The 22,320-nt window shown below is 29.2% G+C and overlaps 1 protein-coding gene across 1 annotated transcript; it reads left to right on the top strand.

Annotated features, from left to right (window-relative positions):
* The first annotated feature begins 11,928 nt into the window (after positions 1–11,928).
* Positions 11,929–16,250, top strand: LOC103485503 (uncharacterized). The gene is made up of 2 exons (XM_008443147.3): positions 11,929–14,915; positions 15,856–16,250. Exon 1 carries the CDS (start codon positions 13,941–13,943, stop codon positions 14,880–14,882), a length of 942 nt encoding a protein of 313 aa, XP_008441369.2. The 5' UTR covers positions 11,929–13,940; the 3' UTR covers positions 14,883–14,915; positions 15,856–16,250.
* The last annotated feature ends 6,070 nt before the right edge of the window (positions 16,251–22,320 follow it).

Raw genomic sequence — 22,320 nt, forward strand, 5'->3', positions numbered from 1 at the left:
ACGATATACGACACATAGTGCATACAAAATCTATAGTGTATACAATTTGAGTTTTTATAATTTAGTTCAATTGACATATAAGTATAGCTATAAGATCTATAAAATTGGTAGTATAACTATGAAATCTACAAAATTGGTGCTCAAATGTATCTATCTCTAATTGTATTAAAAATATTATATCAAGAAATACTACAATTAAGAATTACCTTATTAAAAGAATTTTGTATGGATAAAAGACGAAGATTTAAATTAAAGTTATTTTGATAAGTAATTAAAGTTAACAGTTAATTATTAGTTTAAATATTTTTTTAAAAGAAGAAAATTTACTATAGTTTGAATTCTAAATAAATTAGTAGCTTTAGAAAAATCCAACTCAAGCAACAATGAAAATCCTAAAATGTTAGGGAGAAAACAAGCTTGATTAAAAAAAAATTAAATACTTAAATGAATACGATCTTAATTAATGTTTGATCATACATAATATTTATAGATTTATTAATTTTAAAATCTTGAACACAACAAAAAAAAAATATCTCGTGATTTATCAGAGTAAATATCATATCCATGTCTCAAAGTAGAATAAATAAATAAATTTTCTTACACGATTTTTTAACATAATTTTCTTACATAATTGACGGAAATTAATAGATTTTTGATAGAAATTAAACTAGTTCTATACTTTAACAAAATTTTATACACAGACTAGTTTACGCATCGTTAGGTTATATTGACGACATCAAAAGTAAAAGATAATGTGAGCAGTGCATTTTAAATAGGCACATAAAAATAATGGTTATAATGATGACTATCGATCATCATGCCCTACAACCAACAACACTCAATGGTGATAATGAAAATTGGCATCGTATGTAAATCAAAATTGACATTAATTACTATCCTCATAAATATTAGATACATACATGATGTCATCTATAATCAAAATTGAAATTCTGTAATTCGTCATTGTATATTGTCATTTCAAAACTAACATTGTATGTTAAATTGTGTTGCAGTGCATCTAAAAGGATAGTATTGATATGCACATTATCAATCAATTTCTCAAGTATTTTCCATAAATCCTACTTACATATATTATTTGTAATATTACCATATAGTCTAATAACCTTCTCTGGATAATCTAATGTAGCTAGCGCAATGCATCATTGTACATACAAGCATCATTGTAAATTGTACGTAGATGATCAGTGTTGACTAGTTTATATGTAGTTTGAGCGACCCATTCTTCTACCAATCTTTTGCGTCGATAGTTGATTCTAAATAAACTTATATATGAATATTAATTTAAGTTCATTTAATTGCATGTTCTTTTTAATAGTAAACCAAAATTGTATTATTGTTTTGATGTATCAATGTTCATTTAGCATTTTAGGTAGTAAATTAGGTATATCATTATTGTATATCAACACATGTTCAACATGTATTTTGATATCAATTTAACACATTTTTCCTTAAATAAAAAAAAGAAAGAAAGATTTATTTAGGTATATAATTAGATATATCATTCGTTTTTTACGGACAATAACTAGTTTAGCTTGCGTACTAACTATATCATCTAAAAACATAAATATTATTCAAGTAAAGTAACTATAAATAGATAAGTCCTTTTGAAAAAATATACATAAAAAAGCAAGATTTAGAGTATTAACTTATGATTAATATTTAATAATTAGATTTCAACAATATTTTTCATTTTTTAATTGATTCTCTCTCATATAAAAAATCGTAATATTTAAAAATATATATACATTAATATATATTCCAACAACAAAATTAATGGAAATACTTATGAACTTAATGTGTACTCTTTATTCAAAAATGAGTTACAAAAATAAAACAAGAATTTCATCTGAAATTGATTTACCATTTTACTTTTGAAAACAAGTATATTAGTTTATGTTAATTTCGTTTATATTATTGGTGTTATGAATTTTTGTGTCGACTACATTGATTGATTTATCAGTTGACGTATTAGATGTAATTAGTTTGTTTTCATTTTCTCCTAAAAATATAGTGTTTACCTACTTTTAAAAACTATATATATAACTACACAACTTTTTTAATTCAATATGGGATGGATCAATCTTCTATAAATGTGAAAAAATTAAATCTTTAAAACCTGATTTGGTGTATTAAAAAAAAAAAAGAAAACCAACAAATTGCAATAAATACTTCCAATTATACCTTTAAACATTTTATTTTAAAGTTTAAGCCCTCAAACTTATGTGTAAGTGTTAAAAGTTGGCTAAATTGGATCTTCAAACTTACGTAATTGTATAAATTGTAGTTTATTATTTTTTTTATATATAAATTAGAGGATTTAATTTTAGGATGGTTTTTGCGATTTTGTGCAACGATGGACAGAGAAAATTTGGAAATTTTGTTGAAATAGAAAGGGAAAATACAATATTATGTATGAATTTTGGAGTTTTTCTCCATTGTTATTAACTAAATAATAGATTTTCTTTGTATTATCCGATAGGCTTGGTTTGATCGCTAATGCCATCAACAACCAATCCTATTTACTCCAACGATTCTATTTACTTGATGAAAGAAACTTCAATTTCTCTCTTCTTAAATTAATTAATGATGTGCTCCAAATATTTTCAAATTTACTAAAATAATACTGTGCATGGTAAGTAACAAATACCGGTAGGGAGAGTCACGGTTAGTTCGATTTTGTCGATTTTGGAGCTACCAAAGAACAAAACTAAACTAATCAATTTTACAATTAAGGAATCAAAATCAATATCCAATAAAGAACAAAACTAATGGATTGAATTTATTTAGATCACTTATGGTTCTCGGTTTTTGACATTTTTTTCCTCTTCTTTTCTAAATTTTTATTTTTACTTCACTTGGTTTTTGAACAAGTCATTTTTATTAACTTTAAATTAAAATTTGGTCTCTTTTTTTCTAAATTTATAAATCACAATTTGAGATTTTTATTTTTTTATTTTTTATAATTTTGTAATATCCAAAAATATAAGGTAATTTCTAATTTAATTATCTTCATTTATTTGAGGTTTAATTGTTATGGTTGTTTGATTTAAATTTGAAGTTTATAAAATGTACTTGGTGGAATTTGATTTAAGAAATTGAATATATGTGTGTGGGTGTGTATATTTAATTGAGATGAATTGGAGTAATATGAGAAATTTATTGAAAAGTAATGGTTAATTATGTATTGGTATATAATTAATATTTAGAAAAGCATATTTAATAAGAGGGAGAGGTTTGTATTTGTAGATTGGACGGTGGAGAAGATGAAGTTAATGAGGAAAAGGACTGGGAATGAAAAACGTACAGTGTAATTAAATATAATTATAAATATTCATAACATGGGTTACCCATTTTCATTTAAGTCTCCTTCACGTTATAACATTCATCCCATGTTTAATTTTATAATGTAATCTATATCACTACAAGAAATTATGTTTTTAGTGGCGCATCAAAAACATCACTGAAACTAAAAAATACGTCTCTAAAAGTATTAACCACGCAAAGTCATTCGTCGCTAGGACTGTCGCTGATTCCGCATCGTTAAAAGTTTTAGCGACGCAACAATTACGCGTCGCGAATGATATACTTTTAGTGACGTTTCCGCGTTACTAAAAGCCTACTTTTAGTAACATATATTACATTACTATTTATTTTTTATCGTGATGTATTATACTCGCCACTAAATGTGAAGTTTTAGTGACAAATAATGTTGTTGCTAAAGGTTAATTTGGGACCACTACAAATATCTTTTGTGACGTATTGAAGTGCGTCACTAAAAATTCCTACAGTTTTTTAATAACCAATGTTTTTTAAAAGTATTTTATTATATAAAAGATAATATATAATTTATTATATAAACCTGTTATACAATGTCAAATATAATTATATTGCATCTGTTTTGCAGTCCAACAATGATATACAACATGGTCAACTCAAACAACACATAAGCAAGAATTTAAGCTTTTTGTCAATTGAACTATTTAAGTTTCTTGAATCAACCCAATCCTTCAATCAAAGAACTAACAAATTGCATATATATCATTGAACATACATATAGTTGGTCATTACATTACTAGTTGTTCAATAAACACAAACTTAATTAAAGAATCTTGAAACTTAATGACCTTGTATGAACTTGGCTTCAAATACAAACTTGGATTCCACAATCTAAACGAAAATACAACACCGTAAAGTTAAAAATAAGCAATCAATTAGAGCAAAACTTAGAACAAATAAGCAATCACTGGTTTTGTTCAGCTTGTGAAATCTAAAACTCACTAGAAAATTCTTGCAAGTGATATATCATGATATATCTTATAAATAGAGGTGTACGGTGTTTTTGTAAGATATATACCACAATTGAGTTCAATTGTCTATTCATCTTTTGGGTTGTTTTATTGTTCTTATTTAGTTTTTTTTATACTTTATTTCATAATACGTTATCAGTACGAGTCTCTACAATTTTATCATTCAGAAAAGGTAAGATATAATGTTAGTTTATTTTTTTTGTTTTGTATTTGTAAACATTGCTTGAAATACTCCATGTATACATTATGCATAGTTTGAGAATGTAATCTTTTATGCATATTGACACATTGTAATTTTACGTATTATGTGTACAAAATTATTGTTTATTAAAAATATTGTTAGTTCATAATAAGATTATGGTTTGGTTCATCTTAATTTCTTTATGATTTATGTGATTGTTTATGTTTGATTTTTATTTCAATTATTTTAAGATTTATGTATAGTTTATGGGTTCTTTATGATTTGTGTCTATAATTTTATTGTATACTTTCTATTAGTATAACTTTTGTAATTGTTTTTATGATCTAAATGTTTTTATCAATTTGCATAAGCATGTTGATTTAACATCTTATGTATAAGTATGTTGTAAAATTAACATTTTTGGTGTGTATTGTTATTAATTTTCTATAATATGTATATATGTAATTTTTATTCGTAACTTTAAGGGAAACTTACATAAATGTAACAAAACTCTAAACTATTTACAGCTCATGTAACAAAGCCCATAAAGTTAACCATTTTTTAAATATTCCAGGTTTGTCCTTACATCTTTCTTTTTTTCATTCGTCTTCCTATTGTTATTTCGTCTTTCCCGTCTTCTCCTGCGATTTCGTCTTTCTTCTTTTCTCTTTTTCTTTACTGTGATTTCTTTCCATCATCTTTCTTATTTTTCAATTCTTTATTTATGTCATTTAATCTTTCCATCATTTTTCTTCTTTTCCTCTTCGCTTTTTTTCGCTTCGGTTTCTTTCCATCGTCTTTCTACTTTTCCTCTTCTTTTTTTCGTTGCGATTTTTTTCCATCGTCTTTCTTTTTTTTTTTACGCATTTACATTTTGGTAACCAAATCTAAACGACTGTGTATAAGACCGTGTACAACAAAATAACAAAATCTAAAAGATCGTGTATAAAGAATCTTGAAAAAAATCATTTAGATTGGAGTAGTCAAATGTAAACGATCGTAAAAAAATAAAAGATTGTGTATAAAGAATCTTGAAAAAAATCATTTAGATTGGAGTAGCCAAATGTAAACAATCATTTAAAAAAATAATAAAAAAATAAAATATCGTATATAAAAAATATTGAAAAAAATCATTTGGATTAGAGTAGCCAAATGTAAACGATCGTGTAAAAAAAAGTAAAAATAAATCTAAACGATTGTGTACCAAAAGAATTTAAAAAATCGTGTATCAAATTTTAAAAAAAAAATCATTTAGATTTGGGTCCCCAAATCTAAACAGTCGTGTAACAAAATTAAATGATGAAATTGAAAAAATAAATTGTAACTATAACTAAACGATCGCGTATAAATTGTAGTTATATCTAAACGATCGCATAAATTATAGTCATATCTAAACGATCGCGTATAAATTATAGTCATATCTAAATGATCGCATTGTAGCCATATCTAAACGATCACTTATAAATTATAGCTATATCCATATCTAACGATCACGTATATATTGAACCATATCTAAACGATCACGAATAAATTGCAGTCATATCTAAACGATCGCGTATCAAACAATAAACAAATCTAAACGATTGTAAATATATTACGCGCGCATTATTGACGTGTGGTTGACGAGTCATTTTTGGCATTTTACATGGTGGGCCTCTGAGCTTTTTCCATTTTTGGAATTGTTCTATAGAATGTAAATATTTTGCCGCTTTTTTATATTTTTGAAAAGACCCTTAACTTTAATTAGTGTGTATTAATTAACATGCATATTTTGAATTACTATATCTTGGTCTCATTGACTTTTGTATTATGTGCATAATATGATATTTATCTAAATTGTTTTAGAATGCATGTTTGACATGTTTATTAAATTTGTAATAAAAGAAATTTTTTTTGTTATAGTTTTACCATGTCAAGTCTTACCAAATTAGAATTTCTAGCTCTTCATGATATCAATGATAATAATTATTTATCATGGGTGCTTGATGCTAAAATTCATTTGGATGCCATGAATCTTCGAGAAATGATTAAAGAAGGAAACACGACTTCAAGTCAATAAAAGATGAAATCTATGATTTTCCTTCGACATCATCTTCATGAGGGACTAAAGATTGAATCTCTTGCGGTAAAGACTCCTATAAATTATGGAAAAGTTTTAAAGAAAGGTATGATCATAAAAAAAAGTGTGATTCTTCCTAAAGCTCGATATGATTGGATGCACTTAAGGTTTCAAGATTTTAAATCAGTAAGTGATTATAATTCATCTGCATTATTTAAAATTTGTTCAAAATTATTGTTGCGTATAGAAAAAGTTATTGATAAAGATATGTTAGAAAAAATCTTTTCAACATTTTATGTCTCAAATATACTCTTGCAACAAAAATATCGGGAAAAAGGTTTTAAAAAGTATTATAAACTCATATCATGTCTTATTGTGGTTGAAAAAAAATAATGAGTTAATAATGAAAAACCATGAATCTTGATCAACTGGAGCAACACCATTCCCTGAAGTGAATACTATAATTTCAAACAATAATAGTCGAGGTTGAGGTCAAGGTCGTGATAGTGGTAGAGGAAGAAGTAACTATACTTTCTGTGGTAATAATAATTCAGATTTCAAGAAAATCATAAATGATGATAATAGAGGAAGACTCCACAAAATAAGAAATTTAAAGGTGATGAAAATCAATGTTTCTATTGTGGATGAATGGTCATTGGACTTGTACTTGTCGTACATCTAAGCACTTAGTTAACCTCTATCAAGTCTCATGGAAGGAAAAAGAAAAAAATGTGAAAGTAAATTTTGTCTATCAAGATAATGTATTTGACCCTTCCAACATGACACATTTGAATGTTGCTGACTTCTTTGAGTCTCTTGAAGAGAAAACTGATGTTAATGAATGAGTAGCAGATATTTCCTTTAATTATGATAATGTCCCACACTAATATTTGCATTATGTTAGTGTTTTCTCTATTTAACATTAACTAGTTTATTTACATTTCAATGTTAGTTTTGTTTTTTTTAACCGAGAAACTTATTGTAATTTCTTTTTTTTAATGAAAACTTATGAATATTTCTCATATTTTGGTTGACTCAAAGATGAATGATGAAGACTTATGTTTAGCAAATAGTGCAACTACGCACACAATGTTTAAAAGCAAAAAATATTTTTCTACATTGACAATACTTAAAGCAAATGTCAATACAATATCTTGTTCTATAAACTTTAGTTTTTGGTAAAGCAAACCTTATTTTGCTTAGAAAAACAAAATTCACAATTAATAATGTTTTGTTATTTAGTAAGTCAAAAAGAAATTCATTGAATTTCAAAGATATATATCAAAATGGTTTTATGTTGAATCTAACAATAAAAATAATATAGAATATCTTTATATTGCATTTATTCTTTCACATGGAAAGCGTAACACTATCTGCTTTTTCTTCTAGATTGTATTATATTCATATACAAGTATTTGAAACATATGCAACCATGAACCCAAAGTTTATGAATTTAAATATGTCAACTGTTTGGCATGATCGATTGAATAATCCTAGATCAATAAATTAATATGAGAATAATTAATGAAAATTCTCATGGACATTTATAAAGAACCCGAATATTCTTCAATCCAATGAATTATCATGTGTTGCTTGCTCTAAAAGAAAATTGATTATTAGGCCATCACAGCCAAAGTGGGAGTTGAGTCACGTACATTTTTTGAAAGAATTCATTGTGACATATGTGAACCCAATTAATCCACTGTGGACCATTTAGATACTTCATGGTTTTAATTGACGCATCAAGTAGATGGTCACATCACTACAAGAAATTTACTATTTCGAGACAAAGATTTAGTGACGCAAGTAATTTTTGTCAATAAAAGTTCGTTTATAACAATGCAAAAAGAATATGTCACAAAAGATTATTATTAGCGACACGTTTTTAATCCGGGTCACTAAAAGAATTAGTAACACACAACAATAACGTCACTAAAAATTAAATAGTTTTAAGAACAAACTTAAATGTTGCTAAAACTTTCAAATTTTCCCCCTTTGTTTTGATTTCCATCAAACTTTCCTTTCTTTCGATTTCCCTCGAACTTTTCATTAAAGAATTTATTAAATATATATTCCTTCAAGTTTACTTTCTCCTTTTGTTCTCGCTTTCTTACCATGTTTATACTACAAATTAATCTTTTGTTTTTTACACATTGGTCTGTTTATATATATCTTTTTTAATGAATCTTTTGTTCTTCGCTTTATTACCATCTGAATTTGAGCTTATACAAATAACTTATTGAATTCTTGATTCTGGAGTTTGTGTTCTGTGTCATTCTCATGCTCTTCTCTGTAGTTGTAGTTTTTTTTTTTTTTTTGTTCAACTTCAACCCACCCTTTTGTATCATTTAGTATTGTACTCACACTGATAAAAGCTCTTAAAGCTCTGTATTCTTGTATTGAAACAGTCCCTTTTATGTCAAGTATAAGTGACTATAGCAATTATAGACTTCGAACTCTGTTACCCATTTTACACAAGTAGCAATTCTTTGCTTGTTTATACATTTTCTCCAATTACTAGCTTTTCTTTAAACATGGCTATTTGTAGAGGGCTTAAGTTATGGAAATGCTAACATTCCAAACTTATTATGATCGATTATTATTACCTTAACTCAATTCTAACTTCTTGTTTGTTGTAGCTCTTTGAACCATGCCTTCTTTATCGATAAATTTGATTAGCAAAGCTGCTGAAGGGAGGATAAGGCTTGTACTTCTTAGTGTCGATTAGATATGTAAGTGTAATGAATAGATCTTATGTTGAATACAATTGGTTTGAATAGCATGCGTTATCAGTTTGTATCTTCTCTTCCAAATCTTGTTTTGAACATAAACTCATTTTTGTGAAAGGAGGAACCTCCTCGTGTTTTGTCAGACGAACGATGAGCTAACACTAGCCCCTACATAAACAAACAAGTTTTGCTTTGATTCTTTAAGAAGGAAAAGTGATGAATGAATGTTCTGGTTTGGTATCTTTTATTTGTTTGGTTCTTTTTACGAATAAGTTGCCTACAATTTGGATGGTGGACAGTTCACCAACCTTATCTTGCTCTAATATACCATAATGTTGTGCTTTGCAACAAACACAAACACTCAACAACTTGATGTGTTTCTTAAATCAAAATTTTCCGTATGTATTATTGTTTGGCTTTTGTGTAGAACTGATTTGTGAATTTTTTGTTGCTTGCTGGTTGTGTTTTCTATGTTCAATGTGAAGCCTTAAGTTTTGTAGATGATGATGTTTGTATTAGAATGTTGACTCAAGTAAAGTACAAAAAGAAAAATTGTTGAGTCTTATATGTGAAGATAAGGCCACCTTAGGTTGATCTATCAATGATTTTAAAGGTATTATTAGTTTGTTTTGTTAACACGCATATAGAATCTTCAGGAATTTCAAGACTTGTAGGAATTTTTTGTTATAACTTTTTGTTGCACTTGTAGGAATTCTAAGACATGGACTTTCTTGATGTAACTTTATGGTTATAGCTTTGGAACTAACTTTGGACATCCATTTATTTGATGTAACTCTTATAACTTAGGTCGACATTGCTTGAACTATTTATGAAATTATTGAAGTTTTTTTGACATATATTTCTTGTCATAAAGTTAGTGTTATTGCATGTTGCCTAGTGATAGTTCTTAATTATTATATTTGACATTTTATAACAGGTTTATATAATAAATTGAATATTATTATTTTTTATATAATAAAATACTTTTACTTGTATTTTCAATAACATTGCAAAAGTATTGTTTTTTTTCTTAAAAAAAAACTATAGGAACTTTTAGTGGTGCACTACACTACGTCGCAAAAAATATTTGTAATGGTCCTAAATTAACCTTTAGCATTAGCATTATTTGTCACTAAAACATCACCTTTAGTGGCGAGTGTCATACTTCACTATAAAAGATCAATGGTGACATAACATATGTTACTAAAAGTAAATTTTTAGTAACACGGAAATGTCACTAAACATATATCTTTTGCAATGTGTAATTGTTGCGTCGCTAAAACTTTTAGCGATGTGCTTTTGTGTATTACTGACGTTTTTGGTGCGCCACTAAAAAATGCAATTTCTTGTAGTGCATACGTGTTTATTATCAAGTTGAAACCTTGCATTTGCAAGATTACTTAGCTCAAATAATCAAATTAAGAACACATTTTCCTGATTATACAATAAAAAATATTAGACTTTATAATGTTGGTGAGTTTACATCCCAAATATTTAATAATTATTTCATGTCAATTGGGATAAATATTGAACATCCTGTAGCTCATGTTCATACACAAAATATATGGTTTGGCAGAATCATTTATCAAACATTTACAATTGATTACTAGACAATTACTTATGAGAGCAACACTTCCATTATTTGTATGAGACCATGTTATTCTGCATGCAACATCACTTCTACGCATAAGACAAACATCTTATCATAAGTACTCCCCAGTACAATTAGCTTATTTGAACCCCTAACGGGGATGTATTTATTGCACCATTTGTTGATTGTCATTTTAATGAGACAACTTTTCCAACTTTTCCAAGTCATATATTCCAACTGTAAATGCTCAATCTAGAATCAAAATCTCATCTCAACAAGTTGCTACAATTAATGAATCAGCGTTATTGCTCCAAAAACGTGGTAGACCAATAGGTTCAAAAGATAAAAATCCTTGAAAAAGAAAAATGATCAATAGTCGAAATAACTTAATTGACAATAGGAACATTCAAAAAGTTTTGTACACGACTAATGATAAAAATGTTGAAGAGACTCAAGTATATGGAGATTACAATGAGATCTCGATAAATTGTACCATGACAGGAAAAAGATGGAATAGAACTGATATAGTTATAAACAACATTTTTGTGTATAATGTTGCACATAATATCATCAATGAAAATGATGATTATGAACCTAAGTCTGTTGACAAATGTTGTAATACCTAAGTGGAAAGAAGCCATTGAAGCATAATTGAACTCACTTACGAAACGTGAAGTTTTTGGACCTGTAGTTCCTACACCTAAAGATGAAAAATTTGTGAGATTTAAATGGGTATTTGTGCGTAAAAGAAATGAAAAAAATTAGGTCATTAGAAGCTCGACTTGTTGTACAAGAATTTTCTCAAAGACTGGGCATTGATTAGAAGGAAACATATTCTCATGTGGTGGATGCTATTACATTAAGATATTTAATTAATCTGGCTGTTTGTGAAAATCTTCATATGCATCTTATGGATATAGTTACAACGTACCTGTATGGGTATTTGGAAAGTGAAATCTATGTGAAAATCCCTGAAGGATTTAAGATACTTAAATCATATAATTCAAACTCTAGAGAATTATGTTCAATTAAATTGCAAATATCATTATACGAATTGAAACAATCAAGACGGATATGGTATAATAGCTTAAGTGAATATTTATTAAAAGAATGTTATCAAAATAATCTAATTTGTCCATGTGTTTTTATTAAGAAATCACAGTCATGATTTACTATTATAGAATATCTCAAAAAAGAATTTGGGATGAAAGATCTTGGCAAAACAAAATTTTATCTTAACTTGCAATCGAGCATTTAACCGATGAAATTTTTATTCATCAATCGACATATACAAAAAATATTTTAAAAAGATTCTACATAGACAAAGCATACCCATTGAACATTCCAATGGTGGTTCGATCACTAGATGTGAAAAATGATATCTTTTAACCTCGAGGAGATAATGAAGAATTACTTGGTCCTAAAATACCATACCTTAGTGCAATAAGTGCACAAATATATCTTGAATATGAGGAAGATGAAGAAGAATATTGAAACAATCGTAAAATAGCTTCAAAGAATCTTTCCAAAAATGATGAAGAAGAAATAGAAGATTTAAATAGAATAATAAATCGTATTGAAGAAAGACAATCTGTAAAAGGTGATGAAAAAATCTGGAATAGAAGAAATCACAAAGAAAGAAGAAAAAAGAGAAGTGACACAAGGGCAAATTTGAAACTTATGAAAATATTTTACAGGCTTCATGGACTTTTGTTTTTTTTGTTAAACGAGCTGTAAATATTTTTAGTTATTTTCACATTTATGTAAATTAATCTAAGTATTACATATTTTTTTCTTTTAAAGGAAAATGAAATAAAAAAGAATAAATTTATTATTATTATTATTATTATTTATTTCTATAAAATGAGTAAGGCTCACGTTTCCCAAAATTAAAAAAAAAAAAAAAAGATATAACTTTTCCCTCCTTCCTTATGCCACCGATAACCAATAACATTTCGCTATATTTGTAAATAAACTAAATCATTTTGTTTTAGATTACAAAACAAAACTATATCAAAGATTAAACGATAAGTTTTGAAAAGTCAACAAACTAAAAATTTGTGAGCAGAAAAATAAAGTTAAGACAAAATTAGGGATAGGATTAGGTGTTGTAAATGAAATTTAACAGTTATGATTAGTAAGGAAAGAAAGTTTGAAAATAATTTGGCAAGGAATAAAGTGGAAAGTTTGGTTAGCAAGCTTTCTATTCCCCCCAAAAGAAAAAAGGATTAGTAAGGTTTCACTATCATAGCATCGCCAATAAGCACATGGCTGTGTGTGAAGGACCAATCCCATCTCTCAATTTTTCTCCAACCTCTCATCTCTTCCTAAATCTTTCCTTTAGATCCTCCTTTCAATCCCACCCTCCACGCGTCCTCATCTCTCAATCCCCCTCTCCACCCACTTAATCTCACGCGCCTCCCTCCACAAATATCTCATCTCCCCGTATGCCACACGCTCCATCAGTGGTGTGGAGGAACGCAATCGGTTATAACTTTAGTTTCACCTATCTAATAACAAAATACCACGTGTTACCGTTCTCGAACCTACCAAATAAAATAAACAAAAATGAGAAAAAGAGAGGCTCCCCACTTCACGCCTCACGGAACATTACGCTTCCCCTAAGACCAGCCACGTGTGCCCCACCTTTCGGCAGTGCTTGACACTCCCCCACTTCTTATTGGTCCAACCGTGGTCCCCACTCCCAAAACAGAATCCAATTACTACCAGATTTTGCATCTTTCCTTCTCCCCAGGGCCCCACTCTCTATAAAACATAATTCAACCAATTAACGTCGCGTCACTATTTCCGTTACCTAGCCCTAGGGCCACGTGTCCTTCTTTCTTCTTTTCTTCTTTTCTTCTTTTCTTTTTTCTTTTTTTTTTTTTTTTTTTTTCCTTTTGCGCTTTTGTTTTGCTGTTTCTTTCTTCTATCTTTCTAATCTCTATGATCATCTTCATGACTTTCTCTCTCTCCCTCTCTCCGAAAATGGAAACGAAAACGCCACCTCTTCTTAATTAGGATTTTGGAAACCGGTTTTGTTTTGTTCGTTATGGATGGTGGTGATGCAGCGTCGACACGGCGGTTGATCGGATCTTGTACTGGTGGAAGTAATTGTAAGCCGATTATAAATCCGATAATGATGAGATTCCGACCGATTGCTCCCAAGCCACTCCCCGGCGGATCTATTCCATCGTCGTTAGACAGTAAGAACAACAACTCATCGATTTCCAAAGGAAGAACGAAAAGGAAGTACGTTAGGGTTAGAAGATATAACAGAAAAAAGAAAACTACTACACGAAACAACCACAACAACAGTACAACCGAGGACGGAGAGTTGATGGATCACGATCAAACCGCCGTGACGACACTACAACTACTGCCGGTCATCGGCGGGGGCGGTGGATCTGAGAATAAAACAGAAACGGGGAGAAGGATGATGGAGAAAGAGATGAGATTAGTATCAGATCCAAAAGGTGGGGTGGGGGTGGAATTGTGGGTGACGGTAGAATGCGTGACAGACGCATGCATGGATCTAGAACTGAGAGAGGGAGAGATAGGATGTACGGACGAGGAGAGGATAAAGAATTTAGAGAAGGACACGTGTCCAGGGTTTGTATCGGACGGTATGAATAGAGTAGAGTGGTTAAACAAGGCATTTAAGAGGATGGTGTGGCAAAGGCAGAGGAATAATAACGATAATAAGAGTAAGATGAAGAAGGAGGAGGAGGGAGGGAAGGGTGACTGTGAGGGTGACTGTGAGTCACCGGCAGAAGTAAGTGTATGGTTAATATCAAAACCCAAATTACCAAATATGAGAAGAGTATTTACGTGCCAAATAAAGCTGCAGTTCAAAAGAGGTACGGAAATGGAGAAGGACTCGAGAGTTGTGCCGTGCGATGCGTGGAGAATGGACGGTGGAGGATTTGCATGGAAATTAGACGTCAAAGCTGCTCTCACTTTGGCTCCTTTGCTTCAAGAAGATTTTGATTGATCCATCACACTTCACTTCATGTTTCAATTTCAGGTTCCATTTTTATTTCTTTCTTTCTTTTACTTGACAAACTAAAACTCTACTTCATTCTAACATAATGATAGGGACATTAATGTTCTTTTTAATTCTTTGGCACCATTGCACCAAACAATTTCAAAATCAATCCATCCATCCATCAATCAATCAATCAATTAATTAATTAATTTAAAATAAAAGCATCAAATTAAATAAAGCTGTTAATTAAAAGTAGAATTTTATTACGACTATTTATATATTTTATATACTATACCCCAAAATTTTTAAAACACTACTAGAATAGTAGGTACATATCCATATCCTATTTAAAATGAGGGCTAAACTAATAAATTTACCTCCCTTCGTATAATCCTCTTAATTAATAAATTAATTCTCTCTTAATTAACTATATATAAATATATAAATGGGGTTCCACACATAAAACCTTATTTTCAATCAAATCATTCATATATTTGTTTTCCTACCCTTACCTTTAACAATCATTCATATCCGGTACAAATGAAGATATAAATTTGAAACATATTTATCTTATTATTCTTGTTGTTATTATTATTATTTTTATTTTTATTTCTAACAATATAATAATGGAAGAGTCAGTAGTAACCGATCACCTACCTAGCTAGATGTGTACAAGCTATATAAAAATTTCTTTTGTATATATATCTTCATGCATCTCGTTGAATTATCCAATCACATTAATTCCTAGCGACAACTTATTCTTATTTCTTCAGTGAAACATTTTAATTGTATGTTAATATGAGTGATAAAAAAAAGATACATAAAGATGGATGCATCATTCAAACGTACTCGAAAAAGGATGTAGGGTAAAAATTTAGATATATGGTTTCATAGTAACAATACAAGACTTAATGTAGTTGTGTTTATATAAAAATGATGTTGAACATGAAACTGACCTTATATGAATGATTTTTTGCAGGTAAAATGGGAGTATGGGAGTATGAAAGTGTAAATAAAATAGAAGATTAAATATGTAATAAAGGAGGGGTACGGTGTAGTAGAGTGTGCATGTGCATTTTGGGTCGTCACCAAGTAACCAACAGATACACTTGGATGGAATGATCGCTCAATGCAAACAAAAAATATGAAACATATACTATAAATTATTTACTACTTCTATATATTCTATATAATAGGTCAAGTTGCACTACATAAATTCACAAATAAAAGAGAAAATTGTAAGATACATAAATATGGTGAACTTTGGAGCAACATGAACCACATTTTCCTGTCTCTATATGTATATAGGACAATGTATTATTATTTTCAGATTTTTCTTTTACTTTAAATTGATAAGACTATTTTGATCCACAAGAGGTGTATTGTACGTAAAACTGAAAAACTTTCACTCTCAAAGTTTTTAATCTATTTGTGAAGACTCTTTCTAACCTTATATTCACGGTTGTTATATAATTGCTCAAGTGCTTAGGGTTTTTTGGCTCGATTAACGATTTAAGATAGTATTGAAGAATAATGTTAATTCGGAAGGTCATGTGTTCAATTCCGTGTTTGATGATTATTTAAGAACTGATATTAAGGTATTTTTCTCTTATAATGATGTAAAAAAAATTGTCGGTCACATTGTGATATGGAAATACGGGGATCATTGAGTCTCCAACTTCATAGATGTCTATTCCTATATTAGTTTTTCACATGCAGTTTAAGGTTTTGTACTAATTGTTTTAAATGGAAAAGTAGTAGAAATATTTTCAAATAATAGTAAAATCGAGTCTATCAATGGATTTCTTATCACCGAAAGACAATGACATTTTATTATATTTACAAATATTTTAATTTATTTAGTTATATTCGAAAACAATAACTCATTTTTTTAAATTACTTTGAATATTCTGGCTATATCATTATATTTCATATTTATAAATATTTGTTTACATAATTATATTTGTTATCTAAGTATTTTGGAATCGTACTGATGTTACATTATTTAAAACTTACAAGTCTATCACACATAAAATATAACTTTTTATTCAACGAATAGCAACTTTTTTGAGTATGTTTGATAAACTTGTGAATTCTAAAAAGAAAAAACAATAATAGGTTGGTCAATCACCTATACACGTTAAACTGGAACTCCACAAAAATATTATTTGGTGTATAGTTTATAAGATAAAATTAAAAATTTAGTGTTTCATACATTACAAAGAGTGAACGAATCAAACTTCTAATTTTGAAATCGATAATTTAACGAAGAAATAGAATATTGCATATTAATTGTCTTGTATCATGAATATAATTGGAGTATAGTAATATTAATATTGAGGAATTGTTTTTCCAGTAATAGTGATTTTAAATTACTTTCTTAGGTAGGATTTTTGAAAGCACTTTTTGAAAGAACTGTTTTGAGAACATTATTAATTAATCAAAAAAGGCTTTTAGAATTTATTTAATAAAGAAAAAATGTACTCCTAGGAACCTTTTCAGAAATTGGAACCAGGCCATATTTTTTTAATGACTGCCTGTTGTTTATCTTCCAATCAATTTTTTGTTTTCAATGACAAAAGTTTGGTTGAGTTTAATTAATAATAATTTTATATGGACAACAATTATTTATATGGTTATATAATAATTATTCGTGTTTGGATGCATAAAGTTGAGCTATGTTGATACTAATTGTGTATTAGAAGGGTTGGACTTTGGATTGAGTTAGATTAGAAATATGTACTTCTGTTGTAGAGTATATATAACTGAGTTATGATCATTTGGGTGCAGTTTTTGTAACTTAGTAGGCAATAATTTTTTCTTTATTAATTTTTTGTTTCACCTTTGAACTCTACACATACTTTTTCAAAATTTTAACACTTGTTCATGATGCGGACTCGACAAATACAAATATATTTTACAAGTACATATCTATAAATCGGTTGCAAAATGTTTAATATAATCCAAACACGAGGTTCAAATTAAATTATATTACAAGTTCATTCCATTATGGACTCCCAAATAGCCCCAAACAAAAGACGATTAGACCAACAATTATTATAAATAAATGATAAAACTTCGAGAAAAGTAAATTCATCCTTATTATACTCAAACTTTCTACTTGTTATACAAACATGTATACTTTTTTCGCTTTTAGCATATGAGTTTGTGTTGACAAGGATATCATACCGATATGTAGATATTTTTATCTTGCAAGTCAAGTTTTTGCTCAAATTATAAAATTAACCATTGTTGTAATGTGAAGATAAAAAAAGTGCACTTTCTCGTACGAATTTTGGCATCAACAACTAACAACAAAGATCACATTAAAATTAAATAACTATGTATTGATATCCAATCATTTTTTAGGTATCACTTTATTGATTATCTAAGTAAGAATCACTTATAATGTAGTATAACCAAACATTTTATAATATATAGAATTTATTTCCTTTTTTAAAAAAATATATAACCAAAGATTCCTATAAACCCCAATACTTTTTATAAAAAGTTTTGAAGATCAAAAAATACTTTCTGGAAAAGTGGATATAAAATAATTAGTTGAGCATCTCTAACATACATATTTTGTGTATGAAATACGGAAGAGAAAACGCATAAAAATGAATTGTTACTAATAGAAACAACCTTTTCTTAAAACTAAAATTGACAATATGACTGATTTACTTTTGATATTGAGAGTAATTACTGTATTTTTCGTAATCAAACATGATTTAGATGTAGATTGACTAATTAATGATATAACAATTGAGGATTAATTTTGGGTTTTCTTTTTCTTTTTTTGAAAAAAGATTAACTTTTTGGATAATGTGATCGACTATAATCTCATAAAAATAGTAGGCTGGTTTGTATAGAAAAGCTAATTATATATGATATAGCAAGCATAGTTAAATTAATTTTGATTATTTGACTTAAAAAAAATTATTACCTTTAATATCTGAGTTGATCAGAGTGATAGTTAAAATAATGATTTTGAAAGAGATTTATGTGCCACTTATTCTGAAAAATTGATTTATCAACGATTAAATCTATGCTTTGTTCAAAAGCTGATTTTAGAATTATCAAATTATAACTTATATTGAAAATTTTAAGTAATTAATTATAATTAATATATATATATATATAGTTTTTTATTTGTTTTAAAAAAATGTTTTTATATAAAAGTTGGGCATTAATAAACATTCGAAAAAGGTTAATTTTCATAAATGTAACAAAACGCCAAAAATTTCATATTTGTTCTTATATTGCGAACGAGTCACTTCTCTTTTTCCTTCTTTTTTACGATATATTCATCTTCTCTTTCAAATTTCTTCAACTCTTCTTCCAAATTTTCTTTCTTCTATTTTGATTCAACTTCTCATCTTCCAGATTTCTTAAATATCACTTTGATATATATTATCTAAACAATCGCTTACCTAATCAACACGATCGTGTATCATGGTCAACACAATTCTTTATATTTGAAGCATTTTCCCATCGTTAAAACGAACTACACAATCCCGTTGATACTACCTACACGATTACACGATCGTGTATTATTTCTTACACGATCACACATCATGATCGTTTAGAAGAAGAATTACACACGCACGTATGGTCGACTAATTGCGTGTTGACTAGAGTTTTTGGTATTTTTCATTGTAGGCCTGTGGGTTTTTTTAGTTTTCAAAATTATTTTATACAATTTAAATATTTTACCGATTTGTTATATTTTTTAAAAAATCCTTGAAAAAAAGTTGTTGGAGAAGGTGGTAAGAGGTGACTAGCGACGAGGCGACAACGATTGCCAAAAGTTGGTTGACAACCACAAAAAAACGATCATCGATAGTTGGGGGATCGGGATAATGGTTACTAGAAAAGAAGTTGCTAGATGCTGACCAGTAGCGATTGCTAGAAAGTAGACACTGGAGAGGTGGTTAGAGGTTAATCAAACAACAATTATTGGAAATCGGTTGCTAGAAGTTTTTAACATCTCATATTTAAGGTAACTTTTAATTTAATTATCTTGAATTGTTTAAGTTATAAGTTGGTTTATTTAGGATAGAAGGGATGTTAAATAAGTTGAATAGGAAGATCATATATATATATATATATATAAAAAGGTAATATAAAAATGTGAATAGAAAAGTAACAATGAGATGTATATATTTATATATAATTAATTGTTGGAAAATATCGTATTTAATGAAGAGGGAGGGAATTAAATATGTACTTGTATATAATTTAATTAGACACTACAAGAAAATATTGGAGATTTTCTGACACACAAGAGCGTTAGGAGATATATGAAAAAGTGTCAGGAAAGGATTTCCTGAAGCATAAATTCGTATCGAGATTGAAGTCGAGAAAAATAAGTCGGGAGATCATCTATTTTTTTAAAAAAATATTGCAGTCTAGAAAAAATCCAGAATGGAAAATTAGAAGAAAACGAATGGAAAAATAGCAAAATTAGAAGAAACCCAGAATGATCTAATCAGATCTTAGCATGAGAAAGAAGGAATAAATATACCTTCAGGAACAATAACAATAAAATTAACAACAATAACAAAGACTAACACACATATTTAATATTTTTTCTCAACCTCAAACCAAAATAAAAAGAAATTAAAATCAAAGACTTATCGGCGAGGGGCGGACGACGACAACGATAGAAGGACAGGGATGGAAGGCGATGACAAGGAGAAAAATAAAAAAGAGAAGACCTTGACAATCACAAAAGCATACCTATTTAGTATTTTTTTTCCTCAAACTCAAACCAAAACAAAGAAAAAAAACACTTACCAGCGAGTCACGGAAGACAATTCACAAGCGTCAACGGCAACAACAAGCAACGAACTATGGACGACGAGCGACGGTGGACCTTCTTCTTCCTCTTTCGACCTTTAAACCCTTCATTCGTCTCCTGCGTTATCGGTCTCCATTTCCCTCATTTTACAGATTTAAATATAGTATTTAAAGAGGAACGTCCGACGCATGACTAAACCCATCGGAAATGTGTTGGGCATTATCTAACAAAATGTTGGATTTTCCCACTAACTTTGGTCAAGGGGCAACATGGTCATTTGATCATTCGAGTCAAAGTCAAAAGTCAACATTTTGACTTTTTACCATTTTGTCCATTTTGACTAATTTTGGCCTTCCAGCATGAATTCGCATTTATTTTTTCTGAAATTTAAATCACATTTGAATATAAAGCCGGTCAAAGTTTGACTTTTCAAAGTCAAAAGTCAACATTTTGATTTTTTACAACTTTGACCATTTCCATCAATTTTGAGCTTCCAAATATGAACATGTATTCATATTTGTAGTATTTAAATCACATTTAAATATAAAGATCTTTCTAAAACTGATAACTGACGGGAATATCACATATATTCGTCGATTTCTCTCTCTTTACCTAATTCGAACAATTTGAATTATTCTAACATGTTGTTCTAAGTTAATTGCATATGAGCTAGCAGGGGAATCTAATGGACCTATAGATTACAGGCTCCAACGATTCAAGATTAACTGGCTAAACCCTTTTAGATCGAGCTAATCAACATTCGTTAACTAACGGGTCATTCCATTAAAGTCCTATAGTTGCACTCCCTTCACTATAGATATATTTTTGCCCATCTGATATAACATGATCAGTAAGTTAATCCTTCACAACTTGTTCGTAATCTCAGTTGGAACAAAATATCGTTTTACCCCCGAGACTAGATCTTGTTCCTTAAGTCCCACTGATCCACTATTGAACAATTGGTTTAAGGTCCAACCTATAAATCGAATCCCTCTCGGGCCAATGAGAGGGTGGGGTCCCTTGTTCAAGACTTGGATTCAATCCTTAAGGGAACAACCTATCTACTAACCTTAAAGCGAGTAAGAGTGAATTCTGTCTTGCACCCTATGTCCCTAGCTATCCACCCAATCTTAACTTTGAAATGGAAGGCTTACTGGGCCAGTGTCGTTAAACTGCTCTACCTATGCAAATCTAAGGATAATTTCATGTGAATAAATTTTCGTAGTTAGCTAAGGATTAAGATTACGTTACCTAGGTCATCAATAAACAAAATAGGCAAGTTTATATAGTCAACAGTGTTATAACTTAAAAGTGGCTATTTATAGTTCCAGTCTTATGTAAACTCTTTACATAGGATGCCCCCACTTCCATGTCTCTACATGAACGATTTAGGATCACATCGTTTGTACTAACTACATAGCGGGCCGCATCCATAGTGTTCCCAAAATAAGGTATCCAACCTTATTCATTTCCAACACACATTTGTGTCTTTGTTAGTAAGAATACTTGGATCTTAGACTCTAGTGCCACAGAGCATTTAACCGGTTCCTCTAAACACTTTGTGTCCTACATTCCATGTGTTGGAAATGAGAATATAAGAATTGTTGATGGCTTCTTAGCTCTCATTGCCGAAAAAGGACA

This window comes from Cucumis melo, chromosome 3 (assembly GCF_025177605.1).
Source record: "Cucumis melo cultivar AY chromosome 3, USDA_Cmelo_AY_1.0, whole genome shotgun sequence".
Lineage (NCBI taxonomy): Eukaryota > Viridiplantae > Streptophyta > Magnoliopsida > Cucurbitales > Cucurbitaceae > Cucumis > Cucumis melo.